A 25232-nucleotide genomic window follows, 5' to 3' on the forward strand; every position below is an offset into this window, starting at 1 on the left:
CAATATCCATCTGCTCACTTCTAGCCTCTTAATAGTCTCAATTCATCAGAGGCCCATTTGACCATAGTCAAAAACTGAAAATGTTCATGACAGAAATGAAATACCTTCATGCTCATCAAAAGTAGGTGTCACAAGTGGTTAGGGAATGAACAACATGAATGTGAGCAGCACATTGTACGAACAACCTAATCATACAAGTGGACCCAAAGAAGACCAAATCTTTTCTGTTACTACCCAGAAGATCCTGCATTGCAGCCACGCAGGAGTTGCATTTGTTGAGGTGAATACATGGCCCAATATTTATGAGGTTGGCTGACCAAAATAATTTGCAGAGATAGGGACAACTAACCCAGTGATTGCCTGGATAATTGAATATCTGTAACTGTATGGGTAACTAATCTGGCCATCAGAAATCAGAATGATCCTTTATTTTCCATCCTGCCCATGTATTGCTGCTTTGCAACATCACCATCCAATCAACAGACAAACTCATATGTATATGAGATTGTTTTTTCAGATGCAGGTAATAAAACAGTCAGTGGAACAACTGAATGATCTCATTACACTTAATGCTCAGCAGGTTCATGTGGCTATGACAACCATTACCTCAGCGCATGCCGAAAATTTCTTCTGGTGGATCATAGATATGCCGCTCTGGGAACAACTCTTCAAAATCTTGCTTCACTCTGTTTCTTAGCAATGGGTGAGGTAGAAGACCCTTCAACAAAACCCTGAAAGGCAACTCTTCTGGTGGATCAGGTGACTTTTTCATGTCCTCATAAATATTCATTGCATCTGATGGGGAACCATATCTTAAGAATCCTCTTATGACCTCAGCGTAAGTCTGTGAGTCTGGAAACAGGTTCTCATCTCTCATGTTCCCCCAGATTACCATTGCTTCCTCCATCTTCTTGCACTTGGCTAGCGCAATAATCAAGTCTTTGTATATGTAAATATCTGGCTTATACCAGTCCTCCTTTTGTATTATCCTAAACATCTGAAGAGCCAAGGTTCAAGAGACTAGTAAGTCCAACAACAGCAAGCATTCAAAAATGTCATTTTAAAATCTGAATAAAAGTGAAGTTAAGTTGAACATTCCACATTTCCACTATATTCCGAATGAATTAGTATTCAGTATAAAACTATATTTTGTTTTGCAATTCTTTTCTGGATTAACCAGCATGCATCCATTGAGATTGAATCAAGGGATACATCTATCCAGAAATGATATACATGGTTAATCCCCATGATATTACTGTATAAGAGCACAATATCCACACAAGTTCATAAACATCTATATTCATTTCATTTAAATTTATCACTTGAAAGCCAACTAAGTGTATTGTCCAAAATTTGATCTACGCTATTTTACTCTCTCAAAAAGGTGGAAAGGAGAGAAAACACTCCATATGGAAGCAAGCTTTCACAATCACAGAGAATATTACTATGATAATTTAACACATTTGAAAAAGGCACCTTGCAACTGAACATGACAAAAGGGAAATAAAATGCAATTGACAGAAACAAAACATCTCTGAACATAGCAAATCACTCAGAAAATACCAATTCAACCTTATCTTGATTTTTGTATCATAAGAGCCATGTTTTCATTTCTCTTGAGCAATCATGATGACCTTTAACCATAGTTAGACTAATGTCCGTATTCTTAGAGCAAAACAATTACACCAGCGCTGCTTGATCAATTCACCACCAATTCAAGGTGCATGGTCCTACAAGATACTACTTCTCAAATTCATTCCTGAACGCACAAATTAAACCTTTTCAAGCAATCACACAAATATTTCAATAAATCCACTAAATAAAATATCACAATTCCGCACACCCACTGAGAAAGCAAACCCTATGCTGACACATTAAGGGTCCGAATTTAACCCTTACTGCCTCTAATGCATTTCTTGCAACTCCATTTCAATCAGTAATTCAGTATTAATCAAGCAGCAAACAGTTCAGTGAAGGTGCGTATATGGCACCACCCGAATTTCATTTTGTTGCCCAAAACACGACCTGTTTAACTCGCTATACGGCACAAATTTCAGCCTTGAATTGAAACAGCCACTTCGCCCAAATGAGCGAGGAAAAAGGGGAAAGGCCTCACCTTCACAGCCAGATCGACCTCCTCCTGGCGCTCCAGCTCTCCAAGCACGGCGAGCTTGTCGGCCTTGAGCAGTCGGGCCACGTGCCGCCGCACGAAATCCGCCTGCTTCTCCTCGTCCCCCTTGAACCGCTTGAGGCCCTGGATCGCGAACAGGGCCTCCTTCCCAATCAGCTTCTTGCTCCGCCACAGCGGCCCGCGCGGCCGCCCGTCGTGGAACGCGCGGCCCCACGCGCCGGCCGGCGGCGCCAGCGGCGCGGGCGGCGGCCACAGGGAGGGCCCCGGGTGGGGGCCGTGGGCGGAGGAGGAGGACGGGGAGAAGGGTAGTGGTAGGGCCCTGGGACGGCGGCGGAGGTGGAGGAGGAGGCGGGCGAGGTGGGGTCGAGGGGTCGCCATGGCGGCGGCAAAACCCTCGTCGTCTTGTCCGTTGGGTTGGTTGGGTTTAGAGGCCGAGCCGTGGAGACGGCGGCGAGACGGCTGAGTCCAACACTGGCTGTGCGATGAGCGTGGCCATGTTCCGGTTTTGGTATGAACCTTGGTTTTTCATCGAAATGGATTTCTATTTCTATAAAAATATAGAAAATATATTGTTTACAAAAAAATTATTTTTTATAATAATGTGCCATTAAATTTGTAAATCTAAACTAGTGGTATAACTTTTTCATCCATGTCATTCATTAACTTACGATAAATTCATATTTATATGAGATAGGGCTAGTCTTAAGGTAAACTCTTCAGTTAGAGTTAAATGGCATTTTGTGATTTTTATTTTTTATCTTTCTATTTCTTAACATTTTTTCTGTGCGATTCATTTTTCCCTTTCTCATATGCACTCAACAATTTAGATATTCAACAGCATGTCATTAATTGGATGAAAGATGCATACGTAAGTACAAAAGATGCTAGATAGAACTCTCACACTATACTTTTGAATTTTTTTCAATTGAGTTATTTTATTTCACTTCTAGGTAAAGAAACGAACTAAAGTAGAGTACTTAATAATACAATGAAATATTTATACAAAATATCTCTCCTACTAATTTTAGGATTTGTGGTATCGAAGGCATCTCCCTCCACAACAAACATTAATTAGTGCTACAAAGTTTATAATCATGGATGGTATTTTTCTGATAATTAGGAGGGCATTAAGCTTGCTCAATAGAAATCCTCCTATTATATGTAATACCCTTAACATTAACCTTTAATTTATGGTTTGGTATGCGACAGATAAAGATAAACCATTTACTAGATATCCATCAAATAAGGAAGACCACTTACTAGATAACATTAATTACATTGCCAATTTATCCGCTACCCTTTTCACTATAAATACACACAATTACCCACTACAATGTACACCCTAAAAACACCGCAAAACATTACAGTCAACTGATAGTAGAAAAGGCAATGGCAGTAACAAATAAGGCCTTGGTGTGCTTTTGGCTAGCTATGCTGCTGGCCTTGTCATCAGATATTATAATCTATCACGGATCCTCTTGCTAACCAAACCATAAAACCTATTAGTGAAATGCTTAGATTACTTCCATCAATAATCTTGATTTGTTTTGCTGGCGCAGAAGAGGTCGGTGTGTCGAATGCGCCGTGCTTCCCGGCGGTGAGCCTTGGCTGCCTGAAGGATGACAACTGCCGCAAGACATGCCTCAATGATGATGATGACAACACCAGCTGGAAGTGCAAAGACTTCTTCTACATCTGTTGCAAATAGCAGCTAGGGGGTCACATGGTTTGGGAGTGCAACGCTTGGGAAATTTTGTTTTTGATGTCATTGATTGAGAAATAATAAGACATGTGTTGTTGCCCCAATCCTGGAGGAGTTACCTCATGATTTCAAGTAAGGAAACTTTTAGGAGTATATACTTTGGGCGAGTCCATTCAAGAACTCGTGCGATAAATCTGTGTGTTTTTTCTATTTAGACAAATAAAATAGAGCATACAATAAGCTAGGTGATGATAATCACTGGGTATGACAAAGAAAAGTGGGATAGCAAAGATGAAAGGAAAAAATTGCAAGCTTGCAACTGAAATATCTCTAAGTTTATATATAAAGATGGCAGAGTGGCAGTTAGTTCGATTTAGGTCCTGCTAGACACTTGTGGCCAGGTCCTAGCTACAAGGCACTGCTACCTAATTTTCACAAAATTTCTTACTCCCGCCGGTCATAAATAAGTGGCATTTCAAGTATTGACACATTATATATCCAAAAATCTAAGACACAACTTTGATCACTAATTTTGTTATAATGCATATGCAACACATAATAAGTATACTGTTAAGAAACTATATTTTATACAAATGAGCCCATATTATTTTTAAATATCCAAACTCAACTCGTAAAACCTAATTATAATCAAACTTTGTTGGTGTATTATTTTTTATTTGTCAAGTGTATATCATTTCTTACTATTTTATCATGCATGATTAATTTTGAACAACAACATAAAGATCCATGTAAATTTTTTAATGGATATTGGGTTTGATAGATATGTTTACATTTGCATCTAATCTTGCAAAATCTACTACTCAAAATCCACCATTCATTTTTTTTCTAAACATATTACGGGCGTAGATGCCCACATTATCTACTGCTGAAAGAGTAATATCATTTATTTTTAAAAGAAATCATAAAGGAACCTAACCAAATAAGCTATGCTCAATTTGCGGTTCACTTATTTATATAATGTATTTCATTTATTTCTACATTTATATAAGTAATTCAAAATTAACTACTCAGTTGAGTCAACACTCACTGGAGTTGCTATGTTAGTTGGTGTACAATCGGAACCACACGCAAGACTTCCTAAATTCTAATATTTTCATTAAAAAATACAGATGCTAGACACTTAGGGCTCTGTGAGGGCTTATAGTAGCATTGGCGATCAGCTTTGTGTAAATTGAGACACTGTAGTGTAAAGATATTATGCAAATCGAGGTGAAAATGAACTATAATCCGGGTGAAATCAGTTTTTTTTCACTAATAAAGATGTTTTGGGAGAATCCCTCCCAAATAACCCCTTACATACACATATATACTCATACCTATGAAGGTCTATGCAAGATTGGATTAGTAGATCACGGGATTGGTGAAGTTAGACATGTAGGTTACCACCGAATAAATGGCCGCGTGGATGATGAGACACATGGCGCCAACTATAGCTTTGATCTCTGGTGGTAGGGGGTTGATCCACATCCAAGCCATGCTTGATGCTTACTATAAGTTCAGCATCATGGGCATGCCTGTATCTTTCTAACTCCAAAATTCTTTTTAGAGCACAGGCTTTTTGTAAGAATTCTCATGCTATATTTTAATTATTTTCTAATAACTACCTGTGAGGATTAGGTATATCTAAAGTAATGAAATTAAAGGGGCAAAGATACCAAGGCAATTGCAATTAGTCCTACAGAGTGTGTATGATTACAGAAGGCAGTAATTTTGATCTCCGAAAACTCGAAATTTTCCTTGTTAGGGTTGAGGGGGCAATAGAGTTAGATTTTTCAAATTTGGTTTGAATTTTGATTTTTTAGTGCCCCTCCACCCATGTATGCCATAGTGGTATGTCTTAGGATTTGGATTCTGAAGGTACTGAATTTAAAAAAAAACATTCACAACTAACCTAGATTGATGGTCAAAAAGGTGTATATGTGTGTGTATATATATATATAACAGAGAGGAGATGCCAACGAATGGCTATATACTCCCTCCTTTGTCCTAAGTCATACTTCTCTAACTTTGACTAGGTTTTTAGAAAATATGTTAACATCTACCGTACCAAATAATTGCACTATTAAGTCATATTTCATGATAGATTTAATGAAATTAATAATATTTGATGTTGTAGATGTTGGTGTATTTTTTGATAAACTTGACAAAGTTAGATAAATTTGACTGAGGACAACTAAAACCTGTTATATTTTGGAATAGAGGCCGGAGTACTAATATACCATAGTGACGAAAGGTGCAAGCGATCTTAATCCCATGCTAAACTTGTGAATCATTTTCTACTTAATATCTAAGTGTGAAAATTCAGTAGTATTTGAAGATATCTGCAGCTGCAGCCAAGGCAGTACTCATCTGCAGCCAGTTCTAGCTACAAAGAGTATGGGATCTTATAGTGACATAGAGCAGTAATTCTGGTATACAAAAAAAAATCCTCCAAGTAAACTAAGGTTTGTGCCCCTGCCAAAAATTTCCCTGAAATAGTAAGCTGGTCCATCAATTCATGCTTTCATGCACCAGGCAGGATGAACTACATTAGATAACATTAACCTACAGCGCACATTGCCATCTATATAACCTCAAACCATCTCAATCTGCAGCTTAAGATACCGTAGATCCTAGCTTAGCATCATAGAAAGCAATGGAAGGAACAAACAAAGTCTTGTTGTCCATTTGCCTCTTGATTATGCTTGCAATCGTGTCATCAGGTACATATATATTTGTATATCTTATATCTCGAAAACTCATGAATGTTTTGGCAATCAATCAATAAACAACTGGTCGATCGGTGAAGAAATCCTTGAATCAATTGCTTCTTACTTAATTATGACTCAGCTCGATCAATTCCTTCCACTGTTGCAGCCCAAGAGGCTGGTGGTGTGGTGGACGGTAGCAACAAGAAGAAATGCTCGCGGGTGTGGCAAGGTTGGTGCGTGAAGGCCAAGACCTGCGTGGACCAATGCAGTGACCCCAAGGTGGGCAAGGGCTTAACCAAGGGACACTGTGAATTCTACACATGCGTGTGCTGTGAGAATGATAGCCCGGATGAAATTGCTCCAAGCGCGCAGCTCCCCTCCTGAGCACAATAATCACACTCACACATTAGTATGGAACTACGAAACAAGCGAGCCAGGAGGCCAGTAGTGGTTTCGGTGTACGGAGCATGGGGAAACTTCTGATGGTCTGGATTGAATGAAATACTCCCTCCGTTCCAAATTGTAGGTCGTTTTAGCTTTTCTAGATTCATTGATATTATTATGCATCTAGACATATGCTATATCTAAATACATAATAATATCTATATAGCTAGAAAAGTCAAAACGACCTACAATTTGGAACGGAGGAAGTAATAAAGCTTGTCTTTATGCAGTCTTTAGCTCACCAGGGAGAGAACCGACAATCTAGGCAAGTCTATCGAAGATCAAGCTCCCCTCAACCCTCGTCAGCAGTGATACAGAACGAAGCAACTGAGATTTGACTGTGAAGAGATGAAGACCCTAAGATCTAACTAAACTACTACTAAACGAACTACGATTACTGAACAACACAATTAATTAAGAAGTCTTTACCCTATCATAGATTTTACAGTTGTAGGACCACCCTAAGGGTGGTCAACTACCACTCTATACAAATTACACTTTTGGCCAATCCAATATATTACCACGTCCTCCAATATTCTTGAGACAATACAACCATTTTGTAGATTACAAGCAATCTGATTTTTGAGCCTTTGCCTAATCTTGGTACCCGGGGCCTTTGTCTCTTTCAAGCTTGAGACATACTCTTTCTGTTCACAACTATAAGCACTTCTTGTTTATTCTAAGTCAAATTGTTCTATGTAGTTGGGAGCAAAAGTCCATTTTTGCCCTTCGCCTACGTTTTTTTGGGTGCTTTCTTTAGATCCATGTATGCGAATGCCAAGGTGGTGGTCTGCTGTCGCATTCCAACGCTCAACAATCGTGGCACATAATTCAGAGGATAGAAAGGCAGTGCTAACTAACGATTGTATACCATACAAGGAGTACGAGGAAACACAAAAGGGTGTTTGGATTTTTAGTCTGGACTAAAATTTATGTCACATCGAATATTTGGAGGCTAATTAGGAGGACTAAACATGAGCTAATTATAAAATTAATTACACAGATGGAGGCTAATTCCCGAGATGAATCTATTAAGCCTAATTAATCCATCATTAGCACATGTTTACTGTAGCACCACAAGGTCAAATCATGGACTAATTAGATTTAATAGATTCGTCTCGCAAATTAGCCTCCATCAGCCTCCATCAGTGTAATTGGTTTTGTAATTAGTCTATATTTGATACTCCTAATTAGTATCTAAACATTCGATGTGATACGAGAATTTTAGAAGCTACTAAAGAAACAAACGGGCCACAGTCTCGGCAGAACACCAATTTGTGCAGTCTTGCAGATGGGACACCCGTAGTTAGATGCTTCCCAGCATTGGTCCTATCATACGTGAACACCAATATTGCTTTGCTACCCTCAAATATCTTCTCTTCCTTTTTGAGAACTCCCATGATCCCACAACCTGAATGTACCGTACACACCTCCAATCATCACATCTTTCAGTTAGTACCAGATCGCAAAAGAAGTCCGTCCTAGCATCTCTTCAGCTACTTACTGTACCAGCGATAACGAGAACACGATAACAAAATAGTTTCAGAGATCTTTGCCCATATCTTCATGACCCTCCCATGATCTTACCTCCCTTTTCCCATGAATTTCCCCCACAGTGAATGAAGGCATCAAGTCCTGGCATCTTTCAGTTTCCAGACGGCATGGCAACCTGGGATTCTGGCGGGCCAAGAAGGGAGCCCCGGAGCCCCGCGTCAGTGTCAGCGGTGGGTGTCCACCGCGTAACCAACCGGGGCAAGCGCACCCCGTCCGGCGCCGCTCCAACTAACTTCCCCGGGAACCAGCACTCCAGCAGGACCAGCCATCTCATCTCCCTTGCGTTCGAGCCCCGCCGCCTCGCGTTGCCTTCCCCTCGCGAGATTCCTCAGCAGCCTAGCTCCCCGCCCTTATAAGCCACCGCCGCAACCGCAGGGGGCGTTGGGTGAGGAGTGGGAGCAGCAAGAGTGGCAACCTCAGTGCAGTGTTGCTCTGAACTTCCTGGCCTCTTGCCTTGTGGTTGGTTGGTTCGGCGCGGGGGAGCCTGCAGCAATGCCGCGCCGCCAGAGGGCGCGCAGCAGCGAGGAGCTCAAGGCGGAGGACTTCGTCGACTCCGTGCTCAACTTCAAGAAAGGGCAAGAATTCAACAATGGGGAGGGGGAGGGGGAAGCTGCCCGGGGATGCCCAGCCCGCGGCGACGGAGTACAAGTCCAAGAACCTTGTGGCCGAGCGGAGGCGCCGCGGCAGGCTCAACAGCAACATCCTCGCGCTCAGGGCCATCGTGCCCAACATCACCAAGGTACTGTACTCATCACGGCGATGCTTCCCCTTACACCCAGCAGTGATGCTCACATCCAGCCAATTGACATGAACTTCGATAATTAATTTTGGAAGAACCAAAGCCACTGAAGATGAACTTCCTCTTGTTTCCCTGAATCTGAAAATTAATAAAGTTGCAAAATCTCAGTTATCCTGCAATACATGGATGTAGTTCAGTTGCCCTGACGTGTTTCAATTGCAATGGTTTTCCCTGCTTGTTCAGATGAGCAAGGAGTCCACCCTGTCGGATGCCATCGATCACATCAAGAAGCTCCAGAACCAGGTCCTTGAGCTGCAGCGCCAGCTCGCTGACTCGCCTGGCGAGGCCTGGGAGAAGCAGGGCAGCGCGTCGTGCTCTGAATCCTTCGCTGCCACTGAAAACATGCCGCATCAGGTAATTGCTGATGCCACGAATTTCTTTATATACTACTACCATTACAGTTCAATTAGTGGAGCAAAATGTTAGGGCAACTTTTGACTTCAAAATCGATCATTCACAACTCTGGAATTTTATAATTGGGACGAACTGGTGTTCCATTTCATAGAAAGTGGTTACTCAATTTTGCAATGTACTGAGTATCAGATGATCAACGGCAGATGCTTGAATCGATCTTTTTAGATAATGAAAAGATGCTTGAATTGATACTAGCAGGATGGTTCAACTAGTTGAAGGAGAATGTTAGGAACACACTGGACTTAGGGATCAGTTGTTATGCATCTTTGGAACTGAAAATTCTGACCTAGTATGGTTACTGAACGTTATCACAATCTTGAAACATACTGTTCTGGTAGCTTTGCAATATTTGACGATCAGCAGAAAATGCTTGAATTGGTACAAATTTCCTCAATAGCTCTTATTTATCTCCTCAAATTTACTCTTATAATTATCTCGTCTTGGACAAAACCGTGTAATTTCAACTAGCAACCTATCATTTACACACACACACACACACACCTGAAGTTTGATAGAATGAACGAGAGCAGAAAACCTGAAATCATCGGCCATGCATCATCTCTGATTTTTGGCTGAATGTTTAGCCATGATGTACCACTGATTCCTCAGACTCACTGTGCTATGCATCTCCACAGGGTCAGGTGGAGCTAGTTCCTCTTGGGCCATACAAGTACCATCTCAAGATCTTCTGCAAGAAGGCTGGCACCTTCACCAAGGTGCTGGAAGCACTCTGCAGCTACAACGTGCAGGTCACCAGCCTGAGCACGATAACGTTCTATGGTTATGCGGAGAGTGTCTTCTCCATTGAGGTAATTAATCTGTTCTCTAAAGACTTCCTTGCAACTGAAGCCTGCACTGATCTGCTAATTTTGTCGCCGAGACTTTACTAACTGCTAAATCTGTTCTTGCTTCCTGCGTGTAGGTGAAGGGTGAGCAGGATGTTGTGATGTTGGAACTAAGGAGCCTCCTGTCCAGCATTGTGGAGGTCCCAAATAACTAAGACTCTGATAGAAATAACTCATAGAGCTCACATGTTTCAGCATTAAAAACCTGATTTGAGGAAGAACTCTAGTGGCGAAGTGTTTGTGTAGTTAGCGTAACACGGGTATATGTCGAACTTTACGACTGACTGGAGAAGACCGGATTTTTGTGTTCAACTTGAACACCCATGGAACAAAGAACTTGTGAACCCCCTGAAAGAAATGAACCTGTAAGTTGTGATTGCGAACAAAACAATAGTTCTTCAATGGCCTGTGCAAGCTTATGTATGCTGCGTGGTACTAAACCATATGCGTACAAGAGTTGAGAGAACTGTCGAATTCGAGTTGCAGGGCTAGTGCGTTGCAGCAGCGAGGATATCAAAACTGTCGATCGGGAGAAGAGAGCGAGGAAGCTACGGAGATGTGAAAACTGTGGCTAGATCTTGAGCAGGGGATGATTCAGTCCGTTCGGAAGGTGGGAAGGACGCCGGAGTTGAGCGGCGGAGGACGGCCGCGACGAGGAGACGACGCCGGAGCACAGATGAACCCGGCTATCCAGAAAAGGGGCGTATTTGTAAAAATAACAGGGGTCTTTTTGTAAAATATTGGATCGCGAATTCGCGATCCAAATAAAGGGTGTATATGTAAAATAATGGATCGCGATTAATGGTCGCGTTCCGAAAATAGGGGGTTATTCGTAAAAGTTCGCCCCGGCGACATGGCAGCCGCCGTCGATCTCTGCGCCGTGCGTCTCAGGCGAGCGTCGTCAGCAGTCAGCTCACGCACCCCTGCAGCATGCGCCCCCTTTCACGGCCGGAGATCCTCCGGAGATGGAGTTTCTCCTCCGTCTCCACGCCGTTGTCCGGCTCCATAAAAAAGGAGCCGCCGCTTTCGGCGTTCTCGCGAGCCACGGATGCACATGGCGGGCTCCGCCGAGAGCGGAGCGTGGAGGGCCCGATTGAGTCTGCTTCCTTCTCTCCCTTGCCATTGCATTGATGCCCGGTAGACTAGCCCCACCAAAACGTGGCCATGTATTTCACTAGCACTACTGTATATCATTTACACAGATGTAAAACTCTGAAAATTGTTAAAAACGAAAGAGCAGAAAACCTGAAATCATTGGCTGCTGGATCATCTCTGATTTCCAGCTTTATGTTTAGCCGTGATGTACGCTGATTCATCAGAATCTCTGTGCGTTGCATCTCCACAGGGTCAGGTGGAGCTGGTTCCTCTCGGGCCATACAAGCACCACCTCAAGATCTTATGCAAGAAGGTCAACATCAGTGGATTTCGGGTTCGGATTCAGGTGAATCTTCAGATTGGATCTGGAATGACCGTGCGAGGTTTACAGAAAACACAGCAGCCGAGTTTCTAAGGTTGAAGGGGTGAGGGAAGGACCCTACGTCGACTTAGTCGAGCGTAGCGCCGCCTCAGACAGATCTATGCACTCAGCAACAATGTTGCTGATGCGATCTAGCCTCGCGATCAGGTCGGAGGGCGTGGGTGGGCGGGCAGCAGCCAAGATGCTTGGAACCCTCTCAAAAAGAGAGATCGTCGACCTGCTGGGCAAGTGACGTGATAATCCTTAGATGGAGAACTTGTCCCGTCGGAACGGATCTGATGGAAGCTGAGCTGGCAGTGGATGCCGAGTTGACGAAAGAAACGGCCGGATCGAAATCCGCCGGCATGATCCTAAAACGAATCTGGATCGGGTTGGTGAGATAGTCCTTCATGCTCTCGGGGAAAATAACGTCGGGACGAGATGCCATCAAGGTCGTTAGGATGATCTCACAACCACCCCTACCTGGCGCGCTAATTGTCGGATTTATAAGCCGACAGTCCACCAAGAGGTTACCCAAGTGGGTGATTTGTAGGTGAAGGCGATTGTGAAATCAAGAACTCGAATGTGATCGTGAGAACATAAAGGATGCGGGGGTTTTAGACAGGTTCGGACCTCTAGAGAGGAATACACAGCGTCCTGGTGCCTTGTATTGCTTGAGAATTGAGATGCCCTTAAGAGGCTCCCCCGCCTTACATAGGGTGACGATCTAGGGTTACAGGTCGGTTTGAACCTAATCCACCTGGTAGTTACATAGAAAGTAATCTAAGTCGGACTACAACACGCGCTCCGCAATATTCGGACTGATTTGTATCGCCTGACCTCCTTGGCGTGTACTTCATGTCCTTGATCTGCACGTCTTGATCGGGCATGTCCACTTACCATGTCCAATCAGTATCCTAATCAGTAGGGACCATAGGATACCCATATCCCTTGTTTCCCGAGGTGCTGGAAGCACTCTGCGACTACAATGCGCAGGTCACCAGCCTCAGCACGATAACGTTCTATGGTTATGCAGAGTGTCTTCTCCATTGAGGTAATCTGTTCTCTAAAGACTTTCCGCAATGGATAAGAAAAAGGACTTCCCTGCAATTGAAGCCTGCACACTTTTACTGATATGCAAAATCTGTCATCGTGAGTTCACCGAATGTTAAACCTGTTCTTGCTTGCTGTGTGTAGGTGAAGGGTGAGCAGGATGTTGTGATGGTGGAGCTAAAGAGCCTCCTGTCCAGCATTGTGGAGGTCCCAAACAACTGAGACTCCGACAAATAACTCATAGAGCTTACATGTTTCAGTGTGGAAATCTGGTTTGAGGAAGAACTTTAGTGGTGAAGTGTTTGTGTAGTTAGTGTAACTAGGGTACATGTCAAGCTACTGGTACAACGGACTGGAAAGAGACAGGATTTTGTGTTAACTTGGACACGCATGGATCAATAAGTTCTTGTAAGTTGTGATTGAGAACAAAGCCATAGTTCATTATCATCGTGCTGCGATACTAATCCATATGCATACAATAGTTGAAATTAGGAGAACAGTATTGTAGCAAGGATCGGTTAGCAGATGCTGTGATTATTTAGCTCCCATAGAAAAGCATCACGATTCATTTAAGCTAAATCCGTTGCAGAAATGGTTAGATGCAGAGACCATGTCCCTACTGAATTTGGTTTAACCTCAATTAGGACCAGATTATGATGATGCGTTCGTAGCACTCTTTGCGTTCAAGAAAACCAAAAACGTGTTCTTGGGTGAAAACTGAAATGGGTCACGAAATAAGATTTCTTCAGAGCTTTGACTTTGAAAAAAATATTTCTTCAGAGCTTAATAAAACAAGATTTTCCACTGCTGATCGCTCTGGAACGCCGAGAGCCCTCCTCGCGCAAAGCCCAAGCCTATGGGTCGCCGGCGAACTCCGACACTGTCAGGCAACAATGGCAAGGGTGATGCTTGCCTTCGTCAGTTTCGTCAGGAACACAAGAACAGAGCAAGTCGGTGGCTGATAGAACGAGTCGTCGTGCGTTTTTGCTTCCTTTCAATTGTCCAGATCCTCAGATCCTGACAGACACGGGCTGCGGCGCAGCGGCGGCGCTCTCCGGCCTCCACAACGGCGACGAGGCAACAAGACCGCCGTAGCGGCTGAGCACAACGATAACAAAATATTTATTTTCTACGCAACTAAAATAAAGCTTTAAGATTCGCGCGGCGGGATGGATCGTGATCAGGGTGCTGGCGCAGCGGAGCACGACTCCTCCACGTGGCCATGTAACGTGGGCCCCGCCCCGGCACGGACTCGGCCACTCGTCTCGCTCTCATCTAATTACGCCCCTGTCTCTCTCAGATCTCTCTCTCCTTCTCCTCCCTTCTCCTCTCGCCTCGTCTTTACCCCCAAATCGTCGCCGGGGAGCCTCCCCGATCCCTCATCCGCCTCCCATCGCGCGCGCCAGGTGAGCAGAGGGAGGAATCGGTTTCCAATCCTCTCGCGCGATTCTGCTCCCGCCCGGGCGATCTCCCGCGGGAATCTCCGGCCGCGGGGCTCCGTCGCTTCGATCTGATCCGTGAGAAGGATGGGGCTTCCGATCTGATCCGGGGTTTGCTCTTGCAGGTGGTCCCGGGGCCGGTGCTTGTCCTGCCGCCGCGATGGATCGCGCCGAGCTCACCACCGAGCAGGTCAGTGCCTCTGTTGATGCCTGCTAGCTTCATTGTGCCTGATTCATGCAATTTCTACAGTCTTTTGGGGGACTGCGGGTTGGTTTAGTGGGACGCATTAAGAGGTTGTAGTGTGGTACATAGGATGTGCTTGCATATTGCAACTGGACACTGTCGAAGGATTGATAGGATCAGCTGCAATGGTACTTGGACTGGATCAAAATTATCACTTGCGTCCATGCTAATACAGTATGTTGCAACTTGCAACCTAGCCTTACAATTTGTCGTGGTCATGTATGGATCCCAGAGAGCAGCTGCTACTACTTGACCCATAGCGGTAGCATGATTGAGTATGGCCGAAACTGCGGAGATTGTCATGGAATTTTGTTATTCAAAGGAAAAATACCGTGCAGCTTATGTATGGTGAGGCACGACCATTTGACCAAGGACATAACCAGCTTAGACTGTGTTAATACCGCTGGATAAGTATGCAGCGGGGTCAATGCAGCATCATACCAGTGAATCAGTCCATCCAGATATCCCTTGCAATTCTTTTCTTATTCACCTGATTTAATGGGGACTTTGGTTTCCAGGTCCAATGTACAAACTGCTGATGGCATATGGTTATGCTTATGTTTTTATTTGTTAGCACATAAAGTTTTAAGTTTGGTGGGAAGAGTAAGAAACAAATGGAAATGGCAGATGATTGCATTGCATATTATGATTATGGGCAAATTGCATACTTGCTACTACTCTAACCCTGTAACTCGATTTTTCCATTACAAAAATTCTTATTGCAAATTTGCCACCCAAATGGACCTCAATGTATTCCATTTGCTGCTGCTCTGTCTTCTTGACCTGAACTTTTATATAACCAATTTACAAAATTAAAAGACAGGAACACCCTTGAGTAGCTTATCTTCTTCCCAACCCAGCTGACACCCCCAATTCCTACCTTCCCTTCATGCCTACTGGCCTGCCACCACCTGCCCTTCCTTGTATTGCTCTAAGATCCAATGCATCATCTCCACCTCCAATTTTCTTAGCAATCAGTCCCTGCCCTCCTTGTGCCTTGCTCAGAGCAACCGCAGGCCATTTATTCTTGAAGCTGCTGTGCTGTTGCCTGATCTCGTCACCCAGGCACTGGGCCCTTGGATCCTGCTAAGCAGGCTGTCAGGTACTTGATCCAGAGCCACTGCTGTGGATAAGCCATCCCGATGTGCAGAGGCTCTCTTGAGGTCCGCTCGCGGTGGCCACAACCTTTTCTGACTGCGCCGCACGCAACCATGGAGTGGCTAGTGACTGAGGGTTGACCGACATTTGTAGTGGCAAATTTGTATATACATACTTTTTAGTCGCAAATTCATCATTACAATTTGAACTGGTGGCAAATATGCAATTGCCCTACGGTTATCTTTCTTGTGGGGTAAAATCTTCCTACGTCCTTTGTTCCAAAGATGGATCTAGGTTCTGGTGTTTCCAAGCAACTAGGAACGTTTTTGATACGTCTCTTGACAACAAATGCTTCAATGGTGTACTGACTGCCTGATATCCTGTTTTGATCAAGTTCATGGGGAATTTATAAATTGCATGCCTTGTTAATTTTAATACTAGGTAATGAATTCTGACACTGTCCATTTTTGCTGATCAAGTTTCTGGAAAATTACAATCTTCTAGCCCTGGCATATTACTTTTCATGTTTTACTGTGCCTTCTTTATTGGCTAGGGCTTTTCATGAAATTGTTCTGATTATGGACTTTTCGGTTGCAATATGTTAACAGAAAGGAAAACTCTATTTATTGATTGATTTTGTGTATTGTGGTTTTGTATCTCAAGGTTCTGAAGCGGGACATTCCATGGGAGCATTACATGTCAACTAAGCTTATTTCCGGGACATGCCTTCAGCTTTTACGGCGCTATGACCACAAACCAGAGAGCCAGCGAGCTCCTTTGCTTGAGGAGGTGAGTTGCGTTGTCACCCTAAATTTGTGTGAGTAAAAAAGCTTAAACACCATTATATCACTGCATTCTTTTTCCGTCTTTCAGATTTAGTACTACGTTGTAATGATTGATGTCTGCATCTTTTGGTTATAATTTTCCTTTTTTTTTGCTCTTTAGTATTTTTTCTTATTTCAAGATCCTGCTTTAAGTTTACTCGAGGTTATCAAATTCGCATATATGTAGTCCCCCCCTCAGTATCTAAATTCATTCCGTTAATTAATAGGGTGTGTATTGAACATCCATAGATTTAAGTATTTAACTGTTAAAAGGAATCTAGTTGACTAATTGCTCTTTCTCTTGGCCCCCTCGCAACTTTTACTGCCTATTGCCATTCACAATAGTTTTACATTCTATTTTGATTAAATTTACTTTTACCAAATTTTGCTTATCCATTTATATGCATTTGTTTGGTTACCCTCAAATAGTTTTATAACACAAGGATCCTTGAACTCTATTCTTACAGGATGGGCCAGCATATGTTCGAGTTTTCCTGAATATACTGGGGAGTATCTCTAAGGAAGAGACTGTTGAATATGTGCTTGCCCTCATTGATGAGATGCTTGCAAGTGCGCAACTATTCATCAGCTTTTTTTCTTGTAGAAGAAAACTTTTCATCTGCTTCATTAAACCATTGTGTCATCAGTTATTTATGTTACATTGTTGACCTCTGTTTTCAGCAAATCCTAAACGAGCAGCACTGTTCTATGACCAATCTCTGTCCGGTGAAGATATTTACGAGCCTTTCTTAAGTTAAGTATTCTATGCTTGTTTAGTTATTCTGTTTTTTCTTTATTATCATAATATATAGTCAGGAATCTGCTCATTTCGTTTGTTCAGCAAATAGGTTGACATATGTTGCTACTAGCGTGTTTTCCTTCAGGATCCTGTTTAATAGGGCATTGGGTGGATGACAAGCTTTATTACTAGAACAGTCACCTTCTGTACCTGATAGCCGTTTGGCATGCTAGGACGACTTCATCCACCATGCTAGTCCTGCTTTAATGTGTTATCTGACTGTCATATTTAGCTAACAAAATTGTAATTTTCAGATTGCTCTGGAAAGGCAACTGGTTTGTGCAAGAAAAAAGTTGTAAGATATTGACTGATATAATAAGGTAAGTTCGGCTAGTATTTGAATGCTCATCATACAAATTTACTCGTAGAATCTTACTTTACTTTGAATATAGTGCACGACCTAAGCTTCAGAATGGCATGCTTCCAAATGGAGACTCTTCGAATTCGAAGAGCAAGCTTACTTCAACACATGATGTGTTGAGAGGTTTGGTTGATTGGTTCTGTTCTCAGGTTAGAACACGCCAATTGTTGTTAGTATATCACTTTGTATATGTTACTCTATGAAAAGTTCAGGAGTTCTGAAATTTTAGTATGACATGTTTTGCAGCTGAGGAATCCTACCCACCCAAGCTGTTCTATTCCTACTACTATCCATTGCCTCTCTTCTTTGCTAAGAGAACCATATGTCAGGACATTATTTGTTCAAGCTGATGGCATCAAGCTGCTCATTCCTTTAATATCCCCAGCTTCAACACAACAGTCAATTCAGGTTATTGCTTGGCCCTAAACATCTAGAATGGAAATATCTTTGAGAAGATATCTCATTAGGACTCTAAGCAGTTTGTTTGGATAGCAGGCATAAACTGTTCCATCCTCTGTAACTCTAGATTTAACTTACCCATCTTTATTCCTTTTTCTCTTTCTTGTGCAGCTCCTTTATGAATCTTGCCTCTGCATCTGGCTTTTATCCTTTTATGATGCAGCAGTTGATTATTTATCCACTACAAGGGTTATGCCAAGACTTGTAGAGGTTGTCAAAGGCTCTACTAAAGAGAAGGTAATCTTCAAAATTTTCATGTCATATTAATGTCACTGTAATTACTTCATATCAGAAATGTTTACGTAATGCATTAATTTGAAGGTGGTCAGAGTTGTTGTCCTGTCCTTTCGTAATTTGCTGGCCAAGGGTGCATTTGCTGCACAAATGATCGATCTTGGATTGCCGCAGATTGTACAAAACTTGAAAGCTCAAGCATGGTCTGATGAGGTGAGGAGCTTTCCAAACCATTGGATTTTAAAATATTCCATTGGAAAGTACACATAGAATGTTGGAATATTTATATCTGAATTAATGTTTGAATTGAAATAAATGTGGGAATCGCAAAACGGCAAGCATGTGTTCTTGAGACCCATCTCAAATATATGCCATTTTGAGTGTTCAGTATAAGAAAAAAAAAGAGGTTGCACTTTACCTATATTTTCAGTTTAAGTTTACTATTTTTTTTCTTGTAACTAATGGTGAAGGTATTGCTTAAACCTGGGTTTTCTGAGTGTCAAGGAAAATGTATGTTTCAAAAAAAAGTGTTAAGGAAAAATGACATAATTTACTTTTTTTAAATCTCTTGATTTGAGTGTCATCTCCCTATTGTTACTTTGATTGAACTATAATGGCAAAGTGAGGTGTACTGTAAGTTTCTTTTCTTGTTTTCTGAACCTTTTTGTGTGATCTGGTCACCATCTCCCTGTGGCAACCCTGGTAATTGAACAGTACATATTTTCTTGGTAACATTGCATGGTTAGCAAATTGTGCATTGTCAAGCACAAGGATTTTCATTATCTGCGTGATAGGCCTCAGTTGCTGCTTCAAAAAATTTGGACTTGTGAAAATTTATGCAAGCATAAATACATGCGAATATATCAAGACTATATGCTCAGTTGAGCTTCTATGTTTCCTCTTTTGTGCTAACAACGATTGCTATTATTTGTGCACCCAGGATCTATTAGATGCTCTGAATCAACTAGAGGTGGGACTCAAAGACAACCTCAAGAAGTTGAGCTCATTTGATAAGTACAAACAGCAAGTTCTTCTTGGTCACCTTGATTGGTCTCCAATGCACAAAGATCCAGGTTTCTGGCGTGAGAACATCAACAATTTTGAAGAAAATGATTTCCAGGTATACCTTGTCCTTTCTTGAACTTACATATTCAAATAAACAAGATATGAAATTGCCTGTAAAAGCTATGAAGTTCTTTTTTTGTGTGTTTGCATCGAATCACGGCATCTCACTCCAGGCAATCTTTTGTTCCTTAAAAAGAGGAAAAATGCGCACATAGACTACCTAAGTAGTTGAACATTTAAATTCAAATTGAGGTAGTTTGGATGGTTCAATTTGGATTTTATAAGCACATAAGCATTTAGCTCTGAAATTGTGATGGAATAACACCTTCAAATTTGCAGATTCTACGTGTCCTGATGACAATTATTGACACATCAAGTGACACCACTGCTCTCGCGGTGGCCTGCTACGACCTCTCACAGTTCCTCCAGTACCACCCATCCGGCCGAATCGTTGTGGCAGACCTCAAGGCCAAGGACCGAGTCATGAAGCTCATGAATCACGAGAACACCGAAGTGAGGAAAAACGCACTGCTCTGCATCCAGAGGCTATTCCTTGGCGCTAAGTATGCCAGCTTCCTGCAGGCTTGAGAGAGACCGAGTTTTTGTATTTAGATCCAGAGAACCCCCACTGGCCATTTTTCAGAATGGCCAAACCATTATTGAGAAAGACCAAATTCTTGTCCAGTATATCCTATTGTTCTTTGATTTCCGGAACCGATGTATAATAAATAAGCCATACCCTGCTCGATGTAATAAAGTGTCCGTGGGCTTGTTGATTCTTTCGTTCCTCGAACAGTTTTCTACGAAGTGAAAATACCTGATTTATGTAAATTGTTACCTGTAATTCAGCAAATTTGACTTGTGTGCACATGGTTTGCTGTTACTTCTTTGTAATTATTCCAAAGATATTTATGCCAATTTATTCTCCTGAAACTCTAAACCCCGTGGTCCTTTAATTTTGCTATTGGAAAACAAATAAAATACGAATTAAGTTTGACCACCTTTCGTACTTTCAAACTAGTCCATCATGAGAGCGCAAATGGGTGAAGAATCCAAAGATAGTACAGATGAGTGCAAAACACCAACGTATAGAGCAAGACCGCAAAAAGACATAAAGATTGTGCTCTATTGATTGGTTACCCCTCTACTCAAATAGATGCATCAGCTAACCATGCAAGCAATACCCACTGACATAAACCTCAAACTGGGCCAATCTTGTGCTGCGTTTGTCACCGTCCTAGTTCCACAAAACTTCAACCACAAGATTTTGTGAAGTACAAAGCATTAACAATCGGCACTTAATACTATGCATTTAGTGACTTGTGAGATGCCTTAATTACAACTTATCAGCGACTCAGATCGAGTAAAGTTTGTAAATCAGATCTCTCAGAGCTCCACAGGCAATGTCGGTACACTAAATGGTAGCCAAAAACAGCAGGAAAATGTCACTAGGCTACATGATAACTAGAAAAACTCCTGAAGAAAAGAAGTGTTGTGATACGAAAGCCTGCATCGTCATCAAGCTCCACGCCTGCAGAATGCTAGTGAAGAAGCCACAAATTTGGATGCAAATCTAGTCCTGCAAGCAGATGAATATGCAGTTAGAAAATGATGTGCAAACATTACTTTCCAAAGTATTTGTGCCCATTATTTGAAGTGTGCATGGTAGCTCAAGTGCTCAAAGGTAGTTTTTGACTCAAACATAAAGATGCACGAGATGCAGAAATTTCAATGCAATGGGCATTGCCGTAGCAGGCAAACATTGGCATCATTGATTTGCAGTTCCAAAAGACGATGACAGTTAAAAACTTAAAAAGATATAGTTCCAATGAATTTACTTGTTTAGCCAACCTACACACACGACAGCTCTATTGAGAACAAGAAAAAGATTCAACTCCAATAAACGAATGGGGGAAAATGTTCCAGAAGATCATGTTAAGATGAATGAAGAACTAACATTAACAAATTGTCAAATAGTGCACACGCAACATCATGACCCCAAGACCTGGAGAAGACTTGATGCACAAAGAATCAGGTGTACATGAAGGGGGGCCAAGGCAAGACACACACAATATAAATAATTTTTTATATAGTTCTGCATCACGTCACACAGTAATATATCAAAGGTCCGCAAAACAATTGAAAACTTACCACTTCATATCATTCTTGGTAACATGGATGGTGGGAACCCAAAATATGGATACACGTGACGATAGTTGAGCCCCATCTGACTGACCCTCTCAATCTCTAAGGTCTTAATGCCAAGTGAAAAACATGCTGGACCTAGAGTACCTTTGTCTTTTGGAACGCCTAGAAGGAAAATGTATCCTTCGGGTGCACCAACAAGGCAACAGTTGTAATGTTCCGGCAACGGGATTGTTTTGGCCATCCGCCACTCATTGTTGCTGTCACCTTCATTTTTACTAGCATAATATACATGGGTGTCACCGCGAACATGATTTAAATTACCAATCATCCCAAGCCTGCCTTCCCCTGTCTCTACAATGACAACATTCGCATCGGCATTGCCAGGCGGGAGGTCAATAATGGAGAACTTCATTCTGCTCATGTCAAGCTTCAGTAACTTGTTCCTTAAGTGTACTTTCCAGTAGAAGCAGCCATATGCATAGCTGGGCCAACGAAGCATTAGGCCTTCTGCAAACGGTCGTGCATTCAAGCTTAGATCATCCCAGCTTTCAGATGTACCGACATCCCAGTGGCTAGAGCCTGAAGAGAAGACAAGTGCCACCATTTTTGTCATGCAACACGCCCTGCCGAGGACCCTGAATGATGCCTCCTCCTTCTGTTCAACTCCAGACGGGACAAGGAAGGCCTCAAAAAATTGCACATGTTGTTTCTGGACCTGGACGGAGGCAAGTAACTCGTCGGTTATTCGAGGCACAAGCAGGTACCGCCGGGACACAGGGTCGCACACCGCGAGGTCCGGGAAGACGATGCTTTCCTGCACATCAGGACTGCAGTAGAGGAGGACGCGACCGTCGCGGACGTCGCGGGGATGCCAGCGGCGCCCTCTGCCGCGCGGGATGTAGTCGAAGGAGAAGCCGGCGGCGCGGGCGAGAGCGCGGGCGGCAGGGGCGTTGGGGTGGGGCGCCTCGGCTGGTTGGAATCCTCCTCCTGGTCCGGGATCGAGGAAGCCGAGGAGGAGCGGCGGGTGGAGGGAGCGGTAGCGGCGGAGGAAGCCGGGGCCGGCGATGAGGCGGCGGAAGGCGACGCACGCGGTGGAGGCGCGGGCGAGGTCGCCAGGGGAGCCGACGCGGAGGAAGATCTCCTCTAGTACATCATCCGAGAGGGCCAGCAGCGACCTCTGCTGCGACTCCGTTGCTTTGCGGCGGCGCCGAACCGGACGGGACGGTGACGCCATTGCCAGCGAACCTCCCGCCGGCGGCGAAGGGAGGAATAGGGTTTTGACTTTTGAGGCACCGAGGCAGCTCGGTGAAGCGATTTTTTTTTTCTTCTCTTTCGTGATAGAATAGAAAGAGACTTCGCCGCGGTGGACTAGTTGGACTGGACTTGCGCTGGACCGGCGATTGGCCCAGGCCCATCTAATTTCAGTAACTTGCATCATGGATTCAGAACGAACAGGGTTCGTTAGACAACATCAGTAGAGACCCCAGGATACCGGAAGGAAACAACATCCAGGAGACGCGTGACACAGAATGCCTCTGTATCATCATCGCCTAGCTCCACCGCTCCATACCAGCAGCATAGCACTGCCCCCAGAAGCCACCGAATGCATTGCTTACTCCATTTTGGATGAAAATAGGCTCACTAGGATTTTCAGTGGCCTGCCATTTTTCCACTTAATGCCTCTAGATCAGTGTAGGTTAATTCAGTTTACCCATGAATTTTGTGAACGGATCTGTGCACAGTCACACATATCAAACAGTTGTGATTCAGCAATCAGCATTGAACCTGACTGGAATCCACAACTCTGCAATCAGCGTTTCTCAACAGTTCAGCAGTAGCAAGAGTGTCTTTCTGCACAAACGCGGAGCAGGATTGCAAGGGCAGCGCTGAAGGCCAAGGCGGAGAGCAGAGACGAGACGACTACTGGTCGCTGCACAGGTTCCGACAGCCGCGTGGGTCGCCGCCGAGCCGTCCACGAGGACGTGAGGACATGTCGTGGCCCTTGGCCGTCGGCGATCACCGGCGACGTAAGTGGACGAGAAGGATCGGAAAGGGAAGATAGGAAATCGCCAAGGAAAGTTTCCTTCACGAGTTCAGAGTTCTATTTCTTGAGAATGAAGATGATGATCCCTTGTCATACACGATACAACAACAAAACCCATTCGCTCTCACTCTCTGACGGCTGGGCCCACAAACGGCGCCCGCCACACACACACAACACTACACACATTAATCCCGGTACAGCGAAGGTGCCCCTGATACTTCCCGTCTTCACTCCTGTGATGCGTCGACATTGCCAGACGCGACACCTCCCCCTGCTGAAGACGTTGCTTGCCCACAAGTAACCACCGACGGAAACTTTGTCAACAGCACATGCCAATCTTCCCATGTTGCTGACGCCTGAGGCAGATTGCTCCACTTCACCAGTACCTGTGGAATAGCTTTGTTGCCTTTCTTTACGAGGCAGCGTTCTAGAATCAGATCAGGCTGTAGGTCCTGAGTGCTGAGATCCACCAGAGTTGTCAGATCAGAATAGACTGGTGTATAGTTGGGAATGAATGGTTTGAGCTGGGAAACATGAAAAACAGGATGAATAAGACTGCCTTCAGGCAACTTGAGCTTGTAAGCGACCTGCCCAATGCGCTCCAGGACTTCAAATGGACCGAAGTACTTGAAAGCTAATTTGGGAAAAGGTCGGTTGACAACTGATGTTTGAGCATAAGGTTGAAGCTTCAACAGCACTTGCTCTCCCACCTAAAAGCTTCTTTCCACACGTTGACGATCAGCCAAGAGTTTCATGCGGTTTTGAGCTTTTGCAAGATTTTCTTTAAGAAGCAGAAGTTGGTTATGTCTGGTCTTGACAAGATCCACTGCTTCAGATTGAGCCATATGGTCCACAGGAAGTGCCATCCCGGAATCAGCTTCATACCCATATAGAGCCTTAAATGGAGAACACCCAATGGCTGTGTGGTAACAAGAATTGTACCAGATTTCAGCCAATGACAACCAGGCCTTCCAACGTTTTGGAGTGTCATGAACTGCACATCTAAGGTACATTTCTAAACATTGATTGACTCGCTCAGATTGTCCATCAGTTTGGGGGTGATAAGCCGTGCTTCTCAGCAATTTAGTGTCAAACAAAGAGAATAATTCCTTCCAAAATGCACTGGTGAACACTCTATCTCTGTGTGAAACAATAGATTTGGGAAATCCATGCAACTTCACCACACTGTCCATAACTGCTCTAGCTACAGTTTGGGCTGTAAAAGGATGCTTCAAAGGAATGAAATGAGCATATTTTGTGTACCTATCCACCACCACCAGAATGGAGTTAAACCCTTCAGACATAGGAAGACCCTCTATAAAGTCCATGGTCCAATCTTTCCAAGCTCCACTGGGAATAGGTAAGGGTTGCAAAAGCCCTACAGGGTGTGTATTAGAATGCTTGGCCT

The 25232-nt window shown here is 43.4% G+C and overlaps 4 protein-coding genes across 4 annotated transcripts; 2 read left to right on the forward strand and 2 right to left on the reverse strand.

Annotated features, from left to right (window-relative positions):
- Positions 1-11: 11 nt before the first annotated feature.
- On the reverse strand, positions 12-2614 carry LOC101762921 (pentatricopeptide repeat-containing protein At3g46870). The gene is made up of 2 exons (XM_004957903.2): positions 2117-2614; positions 12-997 (listed from the first exon to the last, which is right to left on the reverse strand). The coding sequence occupies exons 1-2, from the start codon at positions 2507-2509 to the stop codon at positions 608-610; spliced, it is 783 nt and encodes a 260-aa protein (XP_004957960.1). The 5' UTR covers positions 2510-2614; the 3' UTR covers positions 12-607.
- A 6174-nt stretch (positions 2615-8788) lies between these two features.
- Positions 8789-11002, forward strand: LOC101763328 (transcription factor UDT1-like). Its single transcript, XM_022824591.1, is given in 5 exon segments — positions 8789-9156; positions 9158-9281; positions 9525-9695; positions 10391-10564; positions 10678-11002. Coding segments are annotated over 5 exon segments (669 nt in total). The 5' UTR covers positions 8789-9034; the 3' UTR covers positions 10756-11002.
- Positions 11003-14375: 3373 nt separating this feature from the next.
- LOC101763735 (probable V-type proton ATPase subunit H) lies at positions 14376-20500 on the forward strand. Its single transcript, XM_004957904.4, has 12 exons — positions 14376-14515; positions 14674-14738; positions 16554-16679; positions 17182-17284; positions 17396-17468; positions 17768-17833; positions 17906-18023; positions 18121-18282; positions 18445-18570; positions 18655-18780; positions 19508-19687; positions 19972-20500. Exons 2-12 carry the CDS (start codon positions 14709-14711, stop codon positions 20218-20220), a joined length of 1359 nt encoding a protein of 452 aa, XP_004957961.1. The 5' UTR covers positions 14376-14515; positions 14674-14708; the 3' UTR covers positions 20221-20500.
- A 365-nt stretch (positions 20501-20865) lies between these two features.
- Positions 20866-23052, reverse strand: LOC101769838. The gene is made up of 2 exons (XM_022824634.1): positions 21784-23052; positions 20866-21211 (listed from the first exon to the last, which is right to left on the reverse strand). The coding sequence occupies exon 1, from the start codon at positions 23012-23014 to the stop codon at positions 21788-21790; it is 1227 nt and encodes a 408-aa protein (XP_022680369.1). The 5' UTR covers positions 23015-23052; the 3' UTR covers positions 20866-21211; positions 21784-21787.
- Positions 23053-25232: the final 2180 nt, after the last annotated feature.

This window comes from Setaria italica, chromosome II (assembly GCF_000263155.2).
Source record: "Setaria italica strain Yugu1 chromosome II, Setaria_italica_v2.0, whole genome shotgun sequence".
Taxonomy (NCBI): Eukaryota; Viridiplantae; Streptophyta; class Magnoliopsida; order Poales; family Poaceae; genus Setaria; species Setaria italica.

What these genes read in the sequence shown, in the direction of transcription:
- LOC101769838 (XM_022824634.1), bottom strand. Translation starts at nt 23,014, where the DNA reads ATGGCGTCACCGTCCCGTCCGGTTCGGCGCCGCCGCAAAGCAACGGAG.
- LOC101763735 (XM_004957904.4), top strand. Translation starts at nt 14,709, where the DNA reads ATGGATCGCGCCGAGCTCACCACCGAGCAG. An exon ending in GAGCTCCTTTGCTTGAGGAG is followed by an intron (nt 16,680 to 17,181) that starts GTGAGTTGCGTT and finishes CTATTCTTACAG; the next exon opens with GATGGGCCAGCATATGTTCG. An exon ending in CTCAAGCATGGTCTGATGAG is followed by an intron (nt 18,781 to 19,507) that starts GTGAGGAGCTTT and finishes TTGTGCACCCAG; the next exon opens with GATCTATTAGATGCTCTGAA.
- LOC101762921 (XM_004957903.2), bottom strand. Translation starts at nt 2,509, where the DNA reads ATGGCGACCCCTCGACCCCACCTCGCCCGCCTCCTCCTCCACCTCCGC. An exon ending in AGGTCGATCTGGCTGTGAAG is followed by an intron (nt 998 to 2,116) that starts GTGAGGCCTTTC and finishes TTGGCTCTTCAG; the next exon opens with ATGTTTAGGATAATACAAAA.